Source organism: Papio anubis, chromosome 2 (assembly GCF_008728515.1).
Source record: "Papio anubis isolate 15944 chromosome 2, Panubis1.0, whole genome shotgun sequence".
In the NCBI taxonomy this organism is placed as follows: domain Eukaryota; kingdom Metazoa; phylum Chordata; class Mammalia; order Primates; family Cercopithecidae; genus Papio; species Papio anubis.
In genome coordinates, this window is record NC_044977.1 from 33,442,874 (window position 1) to 33,463,721 (window position 20,848).

General features: G+C 38.3%; 2 protein-coding genes across 4 annotated transcripts in view; one reads left to right on the forward strand and one right to left on the reverse strand.

Annotated features, from left to right (window-relative positions):
• Positions 1-5,450, reverse strand: part of NAA50 (N(alpha)-acetyltransferase 50, NatE catalytic subunit) — a 28,888-nt gene extending 23,438 nt beyond the window's left edge. The window contains exon 1 of one of the 2 annotated variants that reach the window (XM_009200001.4): positions 5,097-5,450. In XM_009200001.4, the coding sequence (XP_009198265.1) occupies positions 5,097-5,104 (8 nt within the window). In that variant the 5' untranslated portion in view covers positions 5,105-5,450. The remainder of the gene's footprint in view (positions 1-5,096) is intronic. The other variant, XM_003893941.4, reaches the window with a different exon arrangement.
• Positions 5,451-5,557: 107 nt separating this feature from the next.
• Positions 5,558-20,848, forward strand: part of ATP6V1A (ATPase H+ transporting V1 subunit A) — a 63,393-nt gene continuing 48,102 nt past the window's right edge. Inside the window, exon 1 of one of the 2 annotated variants that reach the window (XM_009200002.3) lies at positions 5,558-5,577. The gene's annotated coding sequence lies outside the window, so the exon portion shown is untranslated. Of the gene's footprint in view, positions 5,578-6,149; positions 6,261-20,848 lie in introns of those variants that run through there. The other variant, XM_003893942.3, reaches the window with a different exon arrangement.

Here is a 20,848-nt window from a genome sequence, read left to right on the forward strand (position 1 = left end):
TAACAGTTACTTCTCTAATCCTTTCTTCCGTGTCTGAGAGTCTGAACTGAACCTGTCCACATACAGCATTAGATGTTTTCAGAAAATGATGCGGATGACTATACTTGAATGAAGGATAATCAAAGAAATACACATAATTTGGCTTCAAAACATGAACATTACTACATGTTGGAAAACAGTGAAACAAATCAGCTGCCCAGCATTCCTGCTCCAGGTCAACACAGACTACAGCCATCTTACCCAGGAAATGGCAACTGTGCCACAGACCACAAGGTACATTTTAACTGTTCAATTGCCAATTGTAGCTAGTCATGACTGTAGTAGACAGAACAATAACATTTTGCCATTAAGTTAGGCATTGAACAGACTTAAATATAACTCTCATGTTCGCGATGGGAAGAATGTTTCTACTGGGTTACTACTGGTATTCTACTGGTTACTGCAGGCTTTGTTTAAAAAAAGGCCAATTATTTGAATAATTGAGAAAGAGTATTTCTTCAGACGTCACAGGGCTGAAAGCCATAGGGAGTACCTGGAAGAAAAAATCAGGAGTCAAAAAGATTTCCACAGGCCAAAATGGAGGATGTGGCGAAGTAAAATTTAACACAGATATTAGTTTGGTCTGGGCAGAGCTTTATAAGATTTAGAAAGAGATTTTAATTGACAATACAGATAACGTCCAACAATGTAAAATTAATTTGACCATAAATTGCAGTAACAGGAAATATATAATTTAGGCCAATAATAGTTCCCATTCTACTGATATGTGCAGTAATATTCACATAACAGAAGTCAGGATCTTTGAAATTATGATAAACAGGGAATATATCTTGATTCAATAAGATGAGTGCTTGGACTAAGTGACTTTTAAAAATCTTTTCCAACCCAGAAAGTATTGATTATTCTTTGTTTAGAGCTTTACTAAGAGTTGTATGCAATTTCAGGAAGAAATCACACCACTAATGGCAACACATGAGTCAACAATGCACACAACTGTACAGGCAGCAGTTATACTGCTAAATTACACGATGATTCTATTTACAGATAGATGCAAACACTTGATCTGATGCTTTGTTTAACTATACAACTATGGTATAGTTGTGCCACATCATTAAATACTGAAATAAATTTTATTATGATTTACTTCCCTTTTATTTTTCTTTTATTGGAGACGACAGTACATTGATTAAAAAAAAACTTACGGTGTAAGCAGGTTATATTTTATATGAATTCATCTCAACACAAGGGCACATTACAAAGTATTTGTTAAAATTCACTATCTCAATCAACAAACCACAAATTATTTGTTTCACAGAAGGAACGAGTATAAACTGTAGGTTTACAAAAGGTGTCAAATGCTACATCAGCCTGACTAGCTTTTGGTTTTGCTGAAAAACAAAACAGCAATACAACCTTTAAAAAAAGTTTTTGGTTTTTTTTTTCAAGACTAGGTTTCGCTCTGTTGCCCAGGCTGAAATGTTGTGACAAGATCATGGCTCTCTGCAGCCTTGAACTCCTGGGCTCAAGTGATCCTCCTGCCTCAGCCTCCCAAGTAGCTGGAACTACAGACTTGCACCACCATGCCTGGCTGATTTTTTTTTTTTTTTTTTTAGACAGTCTTGTTCTGTTGCCCAGGCAGGAATGCAGTGGCGTGATCTTAGCTCACTACAACCTCCACCTCCCAGGTTCACGCGATTCTCCTGCCTGATTTATTGTTTGTAGAGACGAGGTCTCACTATGCTGAGATGCTAGAAATATTCCTTCTGCCTCTTCCCAGTCCATATGCTGTCAGAGGTAACCACTGTTCTGAGTTCTTAAAGTTTTGTTTCTGACTTCAGAATCCTACATTTTAATTTTATTTGGTAAAATGGCTCCCTTTACTATTCCAATTAGTAATCTGCACTGTTCCATATTTATATTACTGCTACCTACTTTCCCATCTTAGTCACGTACTCATATTTTGTTACAGACATTTTTTATTAGGACTAATTTGCATCTCTTTACTACAATTGAAGGCTAAATGATTTGGTTTTATTATACTTTCCATTACACTGCCTAATTAGATTGCCACCTCATTCATGGTTATCTGTGGCATACCTTCTTGCTTGAAATCACCTTCCCTAGAAAAGAGGAGATAAAAATGCCACCCACAAATTCAAACTACAATGTCCCTGGTTCACAAAAACAGCCAACCTCAAAAGGAAGTAACATCTCCCAGTATATCTCAAACTTCTAGATGTGCATATAAATTACATACAGTAGTTAATAACCAGAAATTTATCTTCTATGGAGGAAAGACATGCCAATACAATGGAAAGTCCTACTGCTACTACTAATAAAAATACTCATAGTAAAAATATGAAGAAAAACCAGGTACGTTTTAAGTTTCAATATGATAGGCAATATAGGCAACAGTGTACAATTTTAAATATTTAACTGGTTTTGTGTTGGGACTTCGGCAGTTTCCAATTTTAGATATTTCAATTTACTGTTTACTTAGCTCAATATACAACAGAACACTTAGCAAATAAAATTCCATACAAAAGCCACACAATCAGGACCACTGTTTCATTTTTACAGGTCATTCCACATTAAGAGTCAGGACTATAAAACTGACCACACTGTGCACGGTGGTACAAGTTTTGGAACTGAAGGCGCTTAACTTATTTTAAACCTATACTGTTGTAGGTTCGGTATCCAAACACAAGGTTCATACAACTCATCTGTTGAGTGTCTTAAATACAGACTTAGAAGTAAAAAAAATTAAAAAGTTTCATCTCACCTGAGAGTTCATTTGTTAAGTTAAAGGGATTATTCCTGTGAAATCATCTTAAAGGTTTACAGTAAAGAATAAAATTCTAAGCTCCCAATCATAAGAAGTATTAAGAACTTCACAGGCATAGTTACTGGCATAAAGGTACAGATTCAATAATTTTAAGTTTCCTCTAAATTCGGCCAGTTACCCATTTCTAGGGATCTGCCTTCATCAGGTTACATGTAAATATTCATTTTAAACAGAGATAATTGCTTCATGAATATACTAATTAAAGGTAGATTGTGAATAATATGACTGTTCAGCTCCATTTCTATCGCCAAGTTAGGTATCAGAAAGAACATCACACCCTATAGAGTCTGAACTAGATTGAAGATTTTGGATCGAAACATACAGAATAATTTCCTGGCACCCCGCTTTGTAAATCCATGGCAATTTCAACACTGGGAACTCTTCAGCCTCGTTTTTCTGAACAGAACATGACAAATAAGTATTGAGTGCCTGACAATGAGTACAAAAATGAGTAAGAGTCAGCAGCTATGCTCAAGAAGTGCAGTATATACCACCCTTGGTGGCTCACGCCTGTAATCCCAGCACTTTGGGAGGCAGAGGTGGGTGGATCACTTGAGCAGGAGTTTGAGACCAGCCTGGCCAACACAGTCAGACCCCCGTCTCTACAAAATATTCAAAAATTAGCCAGGCGTGGTGGCACGCGCCTGTGGTCCCAACAACTCGGGAGGCTAAGGAGCGGGGACTGCTTGAGCTTGGGAGGCAGAGGTTGCAGTGGACCGAGGTCGTGCCACTGCACTCCGGCCTGGGCAACAGAGCGAGACCCTGTCTCATTTAAAAAAAAAAAAAAAAAAGAAGGGAAGAAAAAGAAGTGCAGTATAGCAGAAAAACAACATTCTCCAAATATGTTGGATTGTCATCTGAAGTAGCCGAACTTCCCAGATCATGATTCCAGTGGGGTAAATACTTCTTATACCCGTCAATTTTATTTCCCCAACTGGAACTCTTTAGAACTTGATGTGAAACAATGCAGGTATTGTGAATAGTTCACGGTTCTTAAACTTTAAAGATTCTTAATACAAAACATACAACTCAACATTAGAATAAATATACAGTATTTAAAGGAAAATTAGAGTAAGGAAACATGTTACAGACCTAAGACCAAATTAAACTTTCTTTGAATCTCTTCAGGAACCTCAAACACCGATACAGAGAGATACTATTTAGGTCCTTGTTTGGGAATGTATGAGATTACGATGAAAGTGACTTTTATTTCATCCTCAAAAGGGCTGTTGAATAGTTGGAATGACTTCGTTAACTTAAAACATAGTTACGATTTCTTAATCAATTTACAGAAACAACAAACTAAGGCATCGCAGAGAGCTTTTCACGTTTATGAGCTTCATTTCTTTGAGGGTAAAGACAAGTTCCAAAACGGCTTACTGATGCAATGCTTCGGAAAAATGTTATGTAATTAATATATTAAAACTATACAACTTAATGGTAAGGAGACATTTCATAAAAATTTAAACAGTCGGTCCAAAATAATTCCTGATTTTACCTAAGAGGCAAACGATGAAAGACCGAACATTAACTTTGCCAATCACCTGAAAGGAGCAGCGTGGTAAAACTACCTAGGACCGCATCAGCACTCAGGGGCAATAGTGAACTACTGAAGCAATAGCTCCACCTACTGATCCACCCTATACTTCCTTAAACATGTTGGCACCCCAAGTCTACAGCGATCGCGCTCTCTCCCCCTCCTCCACTCGCTGTGACCCAACCCAAATCTAGTTGAGTCACTAGCTCTTAATATTCATCCCCGTGCTCTTTATTCCAATTTCTTCTTCCTCCAGAAGGTTCTGCACAGCTCCCAAGCGTGAATAAAACTCAAAGGTGTCAAACACCGCAGTTCCAGAGTTGAGTCTGGAGGTGGAAGACAACCAAACCACTCCACCTGGAGCGGCGGGCCGGCGTGGCTCAGAGGTCCGCTCCCGGGAAGGAGGCCCCGGGCGCCTCATAATAGCCTTTCCATGTTGCCCCACTCAGCCGCTTCTCTCCACTCAACCCACAATCGTCCTCCGAACCGAAACCCTGAAGCCACCGGGTCTCGCCTCTGCTGGCCCTTCAGCCCGCCAACAGCCCAAGCCTCGCCTCCGCCCCCTCCGGGAAACGAGGAAACTGAGAAGGCGAGAAATCTCCCTCCGCCGGTCTTCGCCCTGAATCTCTCCTCGCCTTCGCAGCTCTCCCCCTCTACATGGGCCCAGGCCCTTCTACCCCGCCGGCCGGGCCCTGCCCGGCTGCCCTTCCTCACCCTTTCATCTTCCCCGCCTGCTGAGGCCGTCGTTACCACCGATATCAACGCCGTCGTAGTCGCCGCCCTCAGGTCTCCGCGCCCTCAGCTCGGGCCACTCAACCCCGCAAGCCGGCCTCCTAGCCTGGGCAGGGAGCTGGGCGAGCAACGAAGGCCGCGAGAGTCGAGTGAGGGCTTGAGTCTGGTGGGGGCGGGAGTGTCTCACGCCGCCGTGCTGGTGCCGCCGCTACTCCACACGTGCACTCGGGTCTCTCAGCTCCCTCCCGCCGCTGCCGCCAGCCAGACCCGCTGCCGCGCTGTGACCTTTCACCCCGCCCCTCGCGCGCCGGCGCGTCAGCCGCCTCGCGCGCAGTCGCACTGCCGGCCTCCGCGCACCCTGCCCCCTCCACTCCGGAACGTCCATCTTTCTCCCGGACTGTGCCTTCTGGCGTCATGCTCCTCCTTCCCACCCCCTTACGACACTACTTGTGGGGCTGGCTCGGTAAGCCCTGGCGGTAAAATCCAGATTTTTCCACCCCTCCCTCTTCTCTCCCATATCCGCAAGATTGGTTTTCTCGGCCCTGTTCTTCCCGGTTTGTGGTCTCCAGAGTGACCTTCAAACGCACTTGCCTCCTAGTAGAGTTTTATAAAGCTGGTTCTTCCAAATGTAAAGAAATCTGTGTAAAGCTCAAGTAAGTTAGGTGTTTTAAAGCAAACGTGGTTAACAATCGGCCGGATAGATTGGCTGCCCTCCAGCACGCCTCAAGTTTTGAGATCACGTGATTGGCCCAAACCTCAGAGCCTGGAATTTTACCGGCGAACTCCAGAGGGACGGAACCCCACCGCCATTTCCTGTCCCTCGATCGTGGCGTGAACGTCACTTCCTTAGCAATGCGCTCTAACTCTTGCTGTCCACATTTTCCACATTGTACTTTACAACATAGTCGTTGTGAAAATTTATCTTTTATTTCTTTAATTCAAGAAGATTAATATTCAAGGGATACGTAAAAATACAAGCCCCCCGAGATGTAGCGCGCAGGGATGGGGGAGGCAGGGTGGAGCTCGACGTCACGTGACTGGTTGGGCCCGCCCTTCCCAACCCTGTGCAGCTGAGGACTTCCCCCCGTGGTGACAGAGCCTCTGGGTCCTCGGTCTGTACGGTCTCTGCACCTCGCGCCCCAGCAGGTGAGCGGCGGCCGGTAACTGGCGAGTGGTGGGGATAGAGGGGGTGGAAGGAGGCAGAGGGGAGAGAAGGGAGAGTGTGAACGGCGACCTCCCTGCCTGAGGCTTCCTCCCCGCTGTCACCCTGCACCGGCAAGGAGCTCCTTTCTCCTTAACCCCCGCTCCCCCAAGTGTGGTCGTTCCCGCTCCTTGGGGTTCGAGATGTCCACCTTTCCCAGGGTTGGAAGTGAGTGCGGCCATTATGGTTCCCTACTCAGAGCCTTTGGGGCTTCGGGTAGCAGATCGTTTCAGCCATTTCACAGGGTCTGCAGTAGACATTAGGTCCCATTCCTTAAAGCCCGTTCTTTGGCCAAGGTTCTCACTGCCCTTGCCCTCAGCTCAGGGCTGAGGAGCGGGGAGGTAGCAAAAACCCTGGAGGCAGAGGCGTCTCCAGTGAAACAGGCTTGGGAGGGACTGTCACTGATACGGCCCTCACTGCGGAGTCACTGAGAAGCTTCCCTCCGAAGGTGCTTTCTCGGTAATTCTAAGGGTTTTATCTGACAGACCTGCAGGGAAGGTTCCGTAGATGTTCACGTGCTTCGGATGGGACTGGAAGGGTAAAAGAAGGGCTTTTACTTTTTCTTCTCTGAGGAAGAGGACAGTTGAAGGAGTACTGTCTTCAAAACGGGAGGTGTTAGTAATGCGACAGTCTCGATTGAATGAGGAGGCGTTGAAAGATGGTGTTGTGGTGTCGTGGTGTGTAGGAGGCCCAGGCTGGTTTAGGGAAAAGTGAGTAGGATTCCCTGAAACCAAAATAAGAAACTGATTGGGTCGGAAATACTGTTAAACCAAATTTATTTGGCCATATGCTGAAAGGTAGAATCAAGTCGAGATGTTGCTGTCTGCACTTGTTTTCTGCCTTCAATCCTTCCCTTTTTGTTATTTTTTCCCTAAAATATAACTTAATTGACACTCCCAATCTATTCCTTGACCGGCTTTGTGGGAAATTTAGGTTAAGTAGCATTTGTATCCCTCTTTAGCTTTCCCCATTTGTAAAACTCCCGGTGCCCTCTTCAGATTTTGATGAATAATATTTTGTGAAAATACAGAAATTGTTGTCCAATTGAAAATACAGGTGTTGTCCAACCCAAGTACTCCCGTTGCTGTAATGTATTACCAATGTTTTGACCCCAAACAATGTGCTTTAGGGAAGAATGTTTTTCAGTTTGTGGTTAAACTCTTTTATTTATACTGCAAACTCAGAAAATTCCATGCTGCTTTTCAATTGGAGGTCTTACAAATGTTACAAATTTGATTTTTAAAATTTAAATTGCACCTTAATATGAAAAATTATATGCTCAGTTAAATCTTGTAGTTTTCTAACTAAGGTAATTAAAGAAGACTGCTGAAAAATGAGGAAGATGGAATCATCTTTGAGTGGTGGATGTGACTGATTTATTTTTGTTTTTCTGTGTCTTCCAAATTCTGTACAATAAACTGGTCTTATTTTGTTAAGGAGAACAAAAAGTTAAAATTCTACAGTAGTAGCAATTTAACAAAGTATTTTTATGGTAAGTTCAAAATACATAACCTGCCTTATTTTGATGCTCCTTAATAGAAAAAAACCTCGAAGATGTTGCTTTCCCCAAGTAATGAAGATTACTATTATCTCTTGTGGATTTACCATTTTAACATTTCGTACTTAAGACGCATACTGGGCAATAGGCTAATATATTGATACATTTATGTCACCATGCCTGCTGTAGATATATATATGTAGTTTTATCTATTAATTTTCTCCATAGTAAGGTTCCATGTGGTCTGGAAGTCCTAACTAGTCCTGTCTGGCTGAGACCGAAATGGGAAAGGGAAAACCAGCTAGAAGCATTGGCTGCTAGAGGGGAAAATGTCAGTATGAAAGTGGTTGGATGAGTCTGCAGTTTTACTTCACAATTCCCCCAGTTTTAGAGAACTTGTGAAAGCAGTAACTTAGACCACTGATGAAATGTAGATTAGTAGTGGGAATTGGTGACTACATTGCTGGTAAGGTTAAATGTGAAAAAAAAACTTTGACATTATACACAGATCTCACACACACATAATTGGAAGCCTGGAAAACATTTCTGAGACTAGCATTATCAGTTTTCGAGTGTTACATGTAGAAATCTTAACATTTATTAGGGCATTGTGCTATAGTCCACCATTACATAAAACATAAGGGTTTAGTTTTATTTTAGGGCCCTTGGCACTTCTGGTTTTCTTTTCCTGAGGCCTTTCTTGTTTTCAGTGCCTTTATAGATTTTTGCCACCACTAAGAATGCTTTCTTCCCCCATGGACAGAGGTAGCCACTCAGTCCTATAGACTTCTAATCATCATCATCATCATCTTTTCTATTCTTCTACTTGTACTTCTAGCAGTGTATTTAATTGCTGTTTCCTGAGCAGTTCCTCAGCAAATCATAAAGCTTCCAGGACTGTGAACTATAGTACTATTGTGTCTTCAGCACCAGAATACTGAAGTACCTGATAGGTACTCAGTAAATTGTTTATTGAATGAATGTTGGACAATTAGACAAGGAAATTAAACCACTTTAATTTTTGCAGATCATAACTCTTCCTAAAGTTGTGCACTAAATGTTAGCTTTTAAATATAAACTGGTAATAACCTTCCAAATGTATGGTCAATACAATAGATAAAAACCTCAGATGACTTTATTAAGGCTAAGACCAACTTATTTTCACAACATGTTTGTTTACTAGTAAATATGGTTCTCATCAAAATATGGGAGAGAAGGGAAGAGGAATGAATTGTACTAAATGAAAAAGTGGCTCTGCATGATCTCTAAGTGGACTAGCACTAGACTAAAAGTCAGAGGATCTTCATTCAGCTCTGCCACTTTAGTTATATGTCCTTTTAAGTAATGCTGGGGAGGGGTTCAGGTTTGATACTTACGAACTTTCCTGTGACATAGTCCCTAGGTAATCTATGTGAAAATATCTTGAAAACTAAGTGATGTCTGTAATCCCAACACTTCGGGAGGCCAAGGTGGGCAGATCACAAGGTCAGGAGATCGAGACCATCCTGGCTAACATGTTGAAACCCTGTTTCTACTAAAAAAATACAAAAAATTAGCCAGGCATGGTGGCACGCACCTGTAGTGCCAGCTACTTGGGAGGCTGAGACAGGAGAATCTCTTGAACCCGAGAGGTGGAGGTTGCAGTGAGCCAAAATCACGCCACTGCACTCCAGCCTGGGCGACAGAGTGAGACTCCATCTCAAAAAAAAAAAAACTGGTGTGTAAAATGGTAAAGCAATGTAGCTCAGACTTTACATGAATTGATTTCCCAGTCATAGAGACCTAGTTGAAGTTCTGGCCTTACCACTTAATAACTATGACTTTGGACAGTGTACTTAAGTAAGGTTAAGTTTTCTCATGTTTAAATCTATACCATAGGTGCTATTAAGTTAGATCATGAATGTATAATGCCTAGAACATATTTTGTAAAAAAAAAAATTTTTAATTAATTTTACTGATAACTACTTTGATTTTAAATACTTAATTTCTAAAGAAGACTTAAAACAGCCCACAGAATTAACTGATGTCCCTGTGAGCAGCAGGTTTGGGGCGTGAAGAAGGGAGTAGAATTTGAAAAGAAACTATTACCCAAAAAATAGGGGAATAAGAAAAATGTACTTGTAGCAAAGATTTTAAAACAGATTTATTGATTGTATCTGAAAAATATCAAGATAAAGTCCTTTATTTGGGCAACTACCATGTCTTAATATTTTCAATGTAAAGATTTTCCAAAGCTTGTAATCATTAATACATGGAATCAATTTAAGGAGGCAATTTTTCAATTTTGAAGTTTTTATTCCTGCAGTGGATTATAGAAGTATGTTAAAATTGTACAGATTGTAGAGCAGGGACTTTTGAGTTAATGCTTATAAGCTGAAAAATTTTGTGTTTTTAAAAAAATTAAGTGTTTTTATATCTTATTTTTATCCTTATATGAAATAGACAAAGAAATGTAGGGAACATAATGGAGATGTAAACTAGAGTAAAATTCTTCCCTTCTTAAATTCATGATTCACAAGGATTAGTAGTTTTGCAATGGAAAATGTCAGTAAATTAAACAATAATTTAAGTATAGCTATCATGAGTTTATGAATCACTTTAATCCTGAAAAAAAAATTATTCATTTGTCCTAAGGAAAGATTTTATTAGGAGTTTATTGCCTTTTCTTTAATGTTGATTGTCTGTTATAACAAATGTATTTATTGATTTATGAATGAATTTATTCTTTATACTAAATAATTTTATTGTAAATAAATAAATTGTGAGCAATAAAAATGTTTTCCATACAATTTCTGAAGAGAATATTAAAGTTTTGCTATTCTCTTTTTCCCCTATGGGGAAATGAAAGCGACTTTGATTTTTATAAGTGTATTCATTTATATTTAGTATATACATATTATGTGTATACTATATATAAAGTAAATATTTGTGTATAAAGTGCATAATGTGTGTGTATGTACATATAAAGGCAGCTGAAATGGATATGTACCTTCATAATAACATATTTATTTTTACCTGAAACTATTGAAGTGATCTTTAGAATTATGTAATGATTTATTTACATTTGAAACTCCTCTTTCTGTATATTTCTTTGTACTTAGCTCTAGTTAATAAATTTACAACTGTGATTAGCAGTTTTTAAAAATTAATGGTGTATCATAAGTATTTTCAGATTTAAATTTTAGAAGGAAACACTTTCTTATATCAAGGTTTTAAAAATCACTATTATTTTTCGTATTATTATTATGACTAACTTACAATAAAAATTCCAGTTTTGGATCTTAATGCTATCTGTTGAAACTGTTCTCTTGGTGATAAGCCTTTAGAAAAAATTTTTATCTGCAATATGCCACATTTTGTTTTTTTTTTTTTTTTTTTTTTTTTGGAGACGGAGTTTCGCTCTATCGCCCAGGCTGGAGTGCAGTGGCCAGATCTCAGCTCACTACAAGCTCTGCCTCCCGGGTTCACGCCATTCTCCTGCCTCAGCCTCCCAAGTAGCTGGGACTACAGGCGCCCGCCACCTTGCCCGGCTAGTTTTTTTTTTTGTACTTTTTAGTAGAGACGGGGTTTCACCATATTAACCAGGATGGTCTCGATCTCCTGACCTCGTGATCCGCCCGTCTCGGCCTCCCAAAGTGCTGGGATTACAGGCTTGAGCCACCGCGCCCGGCCCACATTTTGTTTCTTTTGTGAAAAATAATTAAACTTATTTCACGGAAAATAAGTGGTATATGATATGATATAGAAGAGTTTCAGACGTGCTTGAGCAATGAAAAGCACCCAGACTTTATAAGTTTTTAGTTCTTAGTTTAATTTTTTTAATGTTTATTTAAAGGTAAAATAGAGAAGACTAATTGAATTGGAAAATACCTATAAAATTGAAAAAAGGGCATATATGTAATAATAATAGTATATACATATGGAAAAAGTTGTAAGGAAATGCATCAGAATAAGTTACTATCTCTAGATTGATGCATTAAAGAACAAATTAAAATTTATTAGTATACCTTCTGTATATTTGAATTCATAATATCAATAGATATTGCAAAATATTTCTTAATTTGATATGGAAAATTCAGGCACCTAAATAATTCTTTCATCTTAACTACTAGGATATCTTAAGTGAAAATGTTTTGTCTTATCCAGATAGCTGAGTAAGTTATTTAATTTTATAGGTGTGTGGATATATTTTTAATCTTAAGTATATAAGTGCAGCAGAATTTTAAAAAGCAGAGAAAATCTCAGTGTATAACCACATTTGAAAGGGATAATTCAATACAATGGTGAAAAAAGCACATATATATCGTAAATGTAACTGATACAACTTGCTCATCTAGAAGAAAACATAATTGATCCAATACATTGCAACATATGCAAAAACTGATTTCAGATGGATTAGAGGCTTAAATGTAAACAATAAAATATTTAAGATATTAATCTCCTAAATTTTCTTTATACATACAATCTAGATGTAGTTTTTTAAACCAAGATAGGAAACCTAAAAGTCATAAAAGTGCAGATAGATATGTGAGACTGCATAGAAATGAAGGATTCTTTAGTGGCAAAAATAAAGGACCAAAGACAAAATCAGGGGGAAAAAAAGACTTGAAATGTATGTAACAGATGAGTTAACCGTTGTAAGAACTCTTACCAATTAAGAAAAAGTTCACCCAGTAAAAATACAGATAAAACATGTCACCAGAAGTTCACAGAAGAGAAATCCAAACATTCAACAAACATAAAAGGATGTGTAACCTTACTAGTAATCAATATACTAACAATGAAATATTACTTATCTGACAAGCAAAAATTAAGTGGTAAATGTACTGTTAGCAGGGATATGTGGAGAAGGATTATCGCATAAAATGCTAGTGGAGATGTGAAGTGCTAGAGTTTTTTCTAGTAAACAATCAGGCAGCATGTGTTAATACTGAGAATACATGTATTTTCCACCCATCAGTCTAACTCCATGTAATCTTTTCCTTAGAAATAAAAGCACCAGTAAGAGTTTACATGAGTGTTAGTTGCAACACTGTTTCAGTGTTTCAATGTTTCAATGTTAGTAGTAGCAAAAAACTTGGAAACAAAGAGAATGCCTGTTAATAGAGGTATTGTTATATAAATTATGGCCTAGACATTTTATGGAATGTCCTGAAGTGATTAAATGGTAGGAGTTAAATCTACTGGTGATTAGAAAGGGTTTCCAAGTACATTCTGAAAGAATTTCTATCATATATCTTTTCTTTTTTTTTTTCTGAGATAGGCTCTTGCTCTGTCACCCAGATTGGAGTGCACTGGTGCTGTCTTGGCTGACTGCAACTTCCTCCTCCTAGGTTTAAGTGATCCTCCCGCCTCAGCTTCCAGAGTAGCTGGGGCTACAGGTGTGCACTACCACACCTGGCTAATTTTTCGTATTTTTGGTAGAGACAGAGTTTCACCTTATTGCCCAGGCTGTCTGTCATGTATCTTAAGAAAAAAAAAATTACAAAGTACAGAGAAACATTTGTAATGATGTCTCATTTTTTATAAAACCAGTTGAAAAACACCATGAGTTTTGTATATTTTTACCTGGTTGTCACCATTGAAAAGAGGAAATAAACAGAAAAAGGAAAGAGAATATCCATGGTAACATATTTATATAAAACTACATGTTTGTACATGTCTGTGTATAAAATGGATTATAGGAGACAATGGGCACTAAGGTGATTTACTTTCTTCCCTGCACTTTACATTATATGTTTTTATTTTTACAGTGGACATGAAGTGTTTCTGTAATTAGGAGAAACAGGCTGGGCATGGTGGCTCATGCCTGTAATCTCAGTACTTTGGGAGGCTGAGATGGATAGATCACTTGAGCCCAGGAGTTGGAGACCATCCTGGGCAACATGGCAAGACCCCCTCTCTACTAATAAAAAATAAAAAATTAGTTGGGCATGGTGGCACGTACCTGCCTGTAGTCCCAGCTACTCAAGAGGCTGAGGTGGAAGGATCACTTGAGCCCGGTAGTTCAAGGTTTCAGTGAACTGTCAATGTTCCACTGCGCTCCAGCCTGGGCATCAGAGTGACACCCTGTCTCTAAAGTAAAAAAAAAGAAAAAAAAAAAAGAAGAAAGAAAAATGTACCACAAAATGATAGGAATTACTAGATAGGATTACAAATTGGCATGTTATTTTTGGTATGGATAGTCAGTGCTCTAGACACACTTTCTGCCTTAGAGATGTAGAGCACATTGCACAAGTGTGGGATCTGTCACCTGACTTAATCATATGGCAGAATCATAAGAAAAGTCCCTATTTGGGTTTTGGCATATAAACTGGATCACAAGATTAACTTGCCTTAAGAAAACTCTAAGCAAGAACTTCTTTAAAGAAGCAAAATAGAAAGTATTTATAATTGTTTAATACTTGATTTCTGTCCTTTTAAAAGTATCTGAATAGAATACGTCATTCAAAGCCTTGGTAGAAAATAGCAGATGCTTTAGAGTTGGATTTGTTGCATGCTTAAAGTAGCTGTATTTTTTTCTCACGTTGGTATTTCTTCCCCTTTTCATTACCAGTTTTATTAATTGCATATATGTGCTTTAATGTAAGCTGTCCAAAGTCTTTTTTACAAGAGTTGGGATATATGTAAATAAAAATAATTTTAGAGTAGTATTAACATGGCAAAGAAATGAAGGACACCAGACTATGTGAGTCAAATCCTGGCTCTGCTTCCTAGTGGTGTTACTTTGGGAGGGTTACTTGTGTCTTTTTGCATTGCATTTTTCTCAGCTTTAAGGATAATAAGAGTATTTAACTTCATTGGATGTTGTGAATAATATAAGAGAAGTGATTGGAATAATAACTGGCACATAAAAGCCATATATATATTTGCCGGCTGGATGCAATGGCTCACACCTGTAATCCCAGCACTTTGGGAGGGCGTTGCAGGCGGATTACTTGAGCCCAGGAATTGAAGAGCAGCCTGGGCAACATGGCCAAACCATGTCTGTACAAAAAATAAAAAAAATTAGCCAGGCATGGTGGTGCACACTTCTAGTCCCAGCTACTCGGGAGGCTGAGGTGGGAGGATTGCTTAAGCCTGGGAGGCAAAGGTTGCAGTGAGCTGAGATCGTGCCACTGCAGACCCTGGGTGACAGAACCAGACCCTGTCTCAGAAAAATATATATATTAGAATAATATAAATATGTGCTATTATTTGCTCAATTAGGTATAATTTATAATAGTTTTTCTTGCCTCAATTGTTTTAACATTCATTGACTCATCCAATATTTTTAATTCAGTAGAATGGGTAATACATGTACAAATATGGTAAAATTTATATATTCATACAAGTGTGTTTTCTCTCCCCTCATCCTTATTCTTTTCTTCTGCCATATATTTATCCACAAATGGTAGCACCTCTTCATATTATTCTGGACCTTACATTTTTCACTTAAGAGTATTACCTTGGAGATCTTTTTACATTGATACAGTTAAAGCTGCCTCCTCCTTTTTAATGATAGTTTAGTATTCAATTGTATTAATATACCCTCATCATCATGTAACATTTATTGAGCGCTTACTCCTGATCCAGATGCTTTCTTAATACTTTAGTTTTATTAACTCATGGAAGCCTCATAGCAACCTATGAGATAGGCACTATTTTTCCATATTTAACAAATGAGGAAAACTAGGCACGGGATGATTAAATGTCCAATAGTCACATGGCTCATAAGTGGTAGGGCTCAGGATTAGAGCGCAGGGAGTCACTTTCCAGGGATTGCTGCCGTAATACCACTAAACATGTAGCCTGTCATAATATTACAAGGTATTTAACCAGCCTTCATATTAATGAATATTCCAATCTTTTGCTTAAGAAACAGTACTATAGTTAATATTTTGTTAATAGAACATTTTGTACACCTACAGTAAATTCCTAGAAATGGACTAGCCATGTCAAAGGTAAGTACAATTTGAATTTTGGTGGGCACTGCCAAATTGCTTTCCAATTTAGGGATGTTCAGAAGTTCACCTTTGTCCTTAGTAATTTGCCAAAACCTGCCATTTAGCTAGAGTCTTTGAAAGGTGTGCTTTTAACATTTCTAGCATCCCTGAATTGTGTGTGATCTACCATCATGTAATAGCTTAAGTTACTGTCATATGGAATTAACATAACAATGTCAGTATGAGAAAAAGGTGTGACCTTTGGACTTACTACTTTCAAATAATAGTAAATATTTTAGATATAACTTGAAATGCTCCTTAATGTGATTTATACACTGAAATTCTATCAATCGAAGTTTGAATAGATACTGTTGAAAGAGTAAAATGCTATAATTGTTAATAATTGTGAAAATTGCTGATTTTATGTACCAAGGCAATTATGTAAGAGTGTTCAAATAGTTAAATAGTGAATCAGATTGCATTTGAACATTTAAGAGTGTGATAGCTAGCTAAATATAGGAATAACTGTGTCCTTTCTTGTGAAAAGTGAGTTTTTGATAATCTGTGAGTCCTCGCCTTAGGTAATGCAAAATTAGGTAGTGAGGAGCTTTATTTAGATGAGTTATAAAATCCGCAAATTATTTTGAGTATAACACACTTGGGTTCAGTGCCCAATATTTCACTTGTTCAAGAAAGGAAAAAATATCTCTTATTGCGAATCTAAGAAGCAGGTTGACTGGCACCAAACTCTTCAATGTGATCCAAAACAGACACTTAAAATACAGAATTTTCTCAGGTCCCAACCTAGTATACCTGCAGTGCCTGAATGTGCCACTATAGTACCTGCTTATTGTACAATGGGGTGTGTGTGTGTGTGTTTTAAATATGACCTCATTCTCCCTCAGATACTCTACTGGGGATAGGGACAGCTTGGAAAGTAGCTGTAAATAGAGAAACAGGCTGTCAGAAAAAGTTCTTTATTGTGAGCAAATTCTACCTCACAGTAGTATAAAGCAACAGAAAATAACTTTCCCTATACCTCCGCCCTACAAGTGAGCCATTGAGCCATATCAACTTTGATGTCCAAATTATTAGAGGTTAATCTGAGTCTTGGACAACAAACCCTTCTATGCCTCATGGCACGAAAGTATATTCAAGATGGAGTTAGTATTTTCCTAAATTCTCATTCAAGATATTATAAGCTGATAGGCCATTAGCCCCGTTCTGAAAATATAGATGCATAAAGTACTTAAGAGGCATATCTGACTTCTATACTCCTGAGCTATTAAGTGACTGGAAATTCCCAGAATTAGCTAAACTTAGCAGGACCAGAGGGTGCCCACACAACCTTATCCAGAGCCACAGATATTCATTCTAAATAGACAGACAAAAAACTGGTTAGGTTAAGTTTTCATCTGTTCCCCCTATGCTGTTTCTAGGGTTAAAATTATCTTAACAAATTTGCATAGGCCAAATAGTCCTTTAGAAATACTCTATTAGTCGACTCGGCCCAGTGGCTCACGCCTGTAATCCCAGCACTTTGGGAGGCCAAGGTGGGCGGATCACAAAGTCAAGAGATTGAGACCATCCTAGCCAACATGGTGAAACCCCGTCTTTACTAAATATACAAAAATTAGCTGAGCATGGTGGTGTGTGCCTGTAGTCCCAGCTACTCAGGAGGCTGAGGGAGGAGAATCACTTGAACCCGGGAGATGGAGGTTGCAGTGAGCTGAGATCACACCCACTGCACTCCAGCCTGGCGATAGAGTGAGATTCTGTCTCAAAAAAAGAAAAAAGAAAAAAGAAATATTCTATTAGTCAACAAATAAAAGCAAAAGTGAGTATGTGTTCTGTGGAAGCATGCCTTTATAGGAGTCATGCTGGCAATAACTTGTGCTTTTTTAAAAATAATTTTATTGAGATATAATTGACGTCTGCACATAAAGTATACAGTTGGATAAGTTTTAATATATGTATATACACATGAAGCCAACACTATAATCAATATAGTGAACATATCCATCACACCCAAAAGAAGTTTCCCTGTACCTCATTTTAATCCTGTCCTTCCATACTTCCTCACCTCCCATCCTTAGCCATCCACTGATCTATTTTCTATCATTATAGGTTAATTTGCATTACATGTATTGATAATTCATTTTTTCCTTGCTGACTATTATTCCATTGTATGGATATACCATAGTTTCTTTATGCATTCACCCATTGATTTGTGTTGTCTTTCCACTTTTTGGCCATTATGAATAAAGCTCCTATGAACATTCATATAAGTCTTTGGACATAAGCTTTGTCATGGGGAAATAGCAAGGAGTAGAATGGCTGAACCATATGGTACGTGTAAGTTTAACTTTCTAAGAAACTGCCAAAATGTTTTCCAAAGTAGTTGTACCATTTTACAGTTCTCCTAGCAATATGTGAGAGTGTTAGTTGTTCTACATCCTTACCAACACTTCCTTTGTCAGTCTTTTAAACTTTTAGCCATTCTGATAGCTGTGGAATGGCATTTCATTGTGGTTTTAACTTGCATTTTCCTAGTGACTAATGAGCTTGAGCATCTTTTCATGTACTTTGCCATCTGTCTTCTTTGGTTAAGTGAATGTTCAAATCTTTTGCCTATTTTAATTGCGTTTTCCTATTATTGAGTTTTGATATTTGTGGATTCTGGATATAAGTTATGTCTGTAAATATTTTCTCCCAGTCTTTACCTTGTCTTTTTGTTCTAACAATGTTTTTTGATGAGCAGAGATTTTAAATTTTCATGAAGTCCAGTTTACCATTTTATTCTTTTGTGGATGGTGCTTTTAGTGTTATGTCAAATCCAAGGTCACAAAGGAAGTTTTATAGTTTAAGTTTTACATTTAGGTCTACCATCCATTTTTAGATTTTTGTATATAGTTATGGGTTTGTTTTTTCATTTATGTATACATTGGTTTTACCACCACTTGTTGAAAAGACAATATGCTTTCTCCACTGAATTGCCTTTGCACTTTTGTCAAAAGCCAGTTGTCCATATATGTGTTGGAGTAGAGCCTTTTTGAGCTAATAAATTTTGTAAAATTTTAAATAATAATAACAGGCAGATTAATAGAGATTAAATTTTATCTATTCATTATAGAATTATATGTGTTTTACTGTTCACAAGATTGAACAAAATGACCATTAAAATTATTAATAAAATTATAACTTAAAGTTAATAAATTGAATCAAATTTATTATTTTCTTAATATTTAGGAATATTTGACAATAATTTTTGATCTTAGAAGGTCATTCTGTGATGGTAATATTTGGATTCAGCTTTGACCTCAAGTGAATATTTTAAAAATCTTGGCCATCAAGCATTAGGCCAAAATGTGTATTCAGCGTACTTTGAAAGGGTTTTATCAGTTTTCACTTAACGATGAGAGTTTCTATTTCCCCTCACACCCTTGCTGGTACTGTCACTGAGCAACATTTAGTAATTGCCTACTATGTGGCAAGGTACTTTACTGGATAATTGGAGTGCTCAATAAACAAAGCAGAGGTGGTCCCTGTTTTTCTAGCATTTACAGTCTGGAAGTGAAGACAGACATTGAACAGCTTCTTTCACATTTTTAAATCACAAGAGTAGTAAGTACTACTAAGGAGCAATATTAAAGACCTTGAGCACATACCAGGGAGCAGGCAGTTAATTTCTTAGTAAACCATACTATTTAAAACCTCTCCTCTCCCCACAACTAATTTAGTTAAATAAACCCTGGTTGTTAATCATAGTATACTAGGTAAACTGTTAGAAACACAGATTTCTTGTCCTCTGAATTGAGAATGTCTGGACTTTTGACTGTAGTCATTATTTAAATCCACATTGTGAGGTGTTTTTTCACCTATCTTAGGCAGTATTCTTTTCCTCTTTTATCCTTTGTGCTTTAGGATATATTTTTATTGCAGAGATTTTATGAATTCCTGAATTAAATGTGAACCTATTTGTATGACACTCTCTTGTAAACATTGGGTTAATATACCTGAGCACAGTTTGTGAACCTTTGTCCTCTTCTATTCCAGCCATTAAATAAATGACAGGATGGATTCATTTAAATGTAGACATCATCTTTTCTTTTCTTTTCTTTTTTTTTTTTTTTTTTTGAGACAGGGTCTCACTATGTTGTCCAAGCTGGTCTTGAACTGCTGGGCTCAAGCGCGATCCTCCCGCTTCAGCCTCCCAAGTAGCTGAGAATACAGGTGTGAGCCACCGTACCTGGACAGCATCATTTTATAATATAAGTGTAATAGCAGTTTTAGTACAACAGTTTTAGTTTTGATGCTGTCTCTTTTTTGTTCCTTGTATGTGCATCAGTCTCAAATGCCTACATTGCTTATATTTGGCTAGTTTAGCTGCTCATGATTTTTTTTTTTTTTTTGGCAAAGCCATCAAAATTTGCTCAGTAACAAGAGTAATATGGTAATTGTAAAGTTTTAAAAATAAGTTTTAGCTGGGCGTGGTGGCTCACACGTGTAATCTCAGCACTTTGGGAGGCCGAGGCGGGTAGATCACCTGAGGTTGGGAGTTCAAGACCAGCCTGACCAACATGAAGAAACCCCGACTCTACTAAAAATACAAAATTAGCTAGGCATGGAGGTACATGCCTGTAATCCCAGCTACTCTGGAGGCTGAGGCAGGAGAATCACTTGAACCCGGGAGGTGGAGGTTGCAGTGAGCCGAGATTGCGCCATTGCACTCCAGCCTGGGCAACAAGAGCAAAACTCCGTCTCAAAAAAAAGAAAAATAAAGTTTGTAAGTATTTTAAGCAATTACCTTTTTAAAGTAGTTATACAGTTTCTAGTTGGACTTCTTTTGAAGGTGATACTTTTCCTGCATGATTGCCTGAATTTTAAAAAAATTGGTAAAGTCGGCTGGGCGCGGTGGCTCATGCCTCTAATCCCAGCACTTTCGGAGGCCGAAGCGGGCGGATCACCTGAGGTCAGGAGTTCGAGACAAGCCTGGCCAACATGGAGAAACCTCGTCTCTACTAAAAATACAAAATTAGCCGGGCGTAGTGGCGCATGCCTGTAATCCCAGCTACTTGGGAGGCTGAGGCAAGAGAATCGCATGAACCTG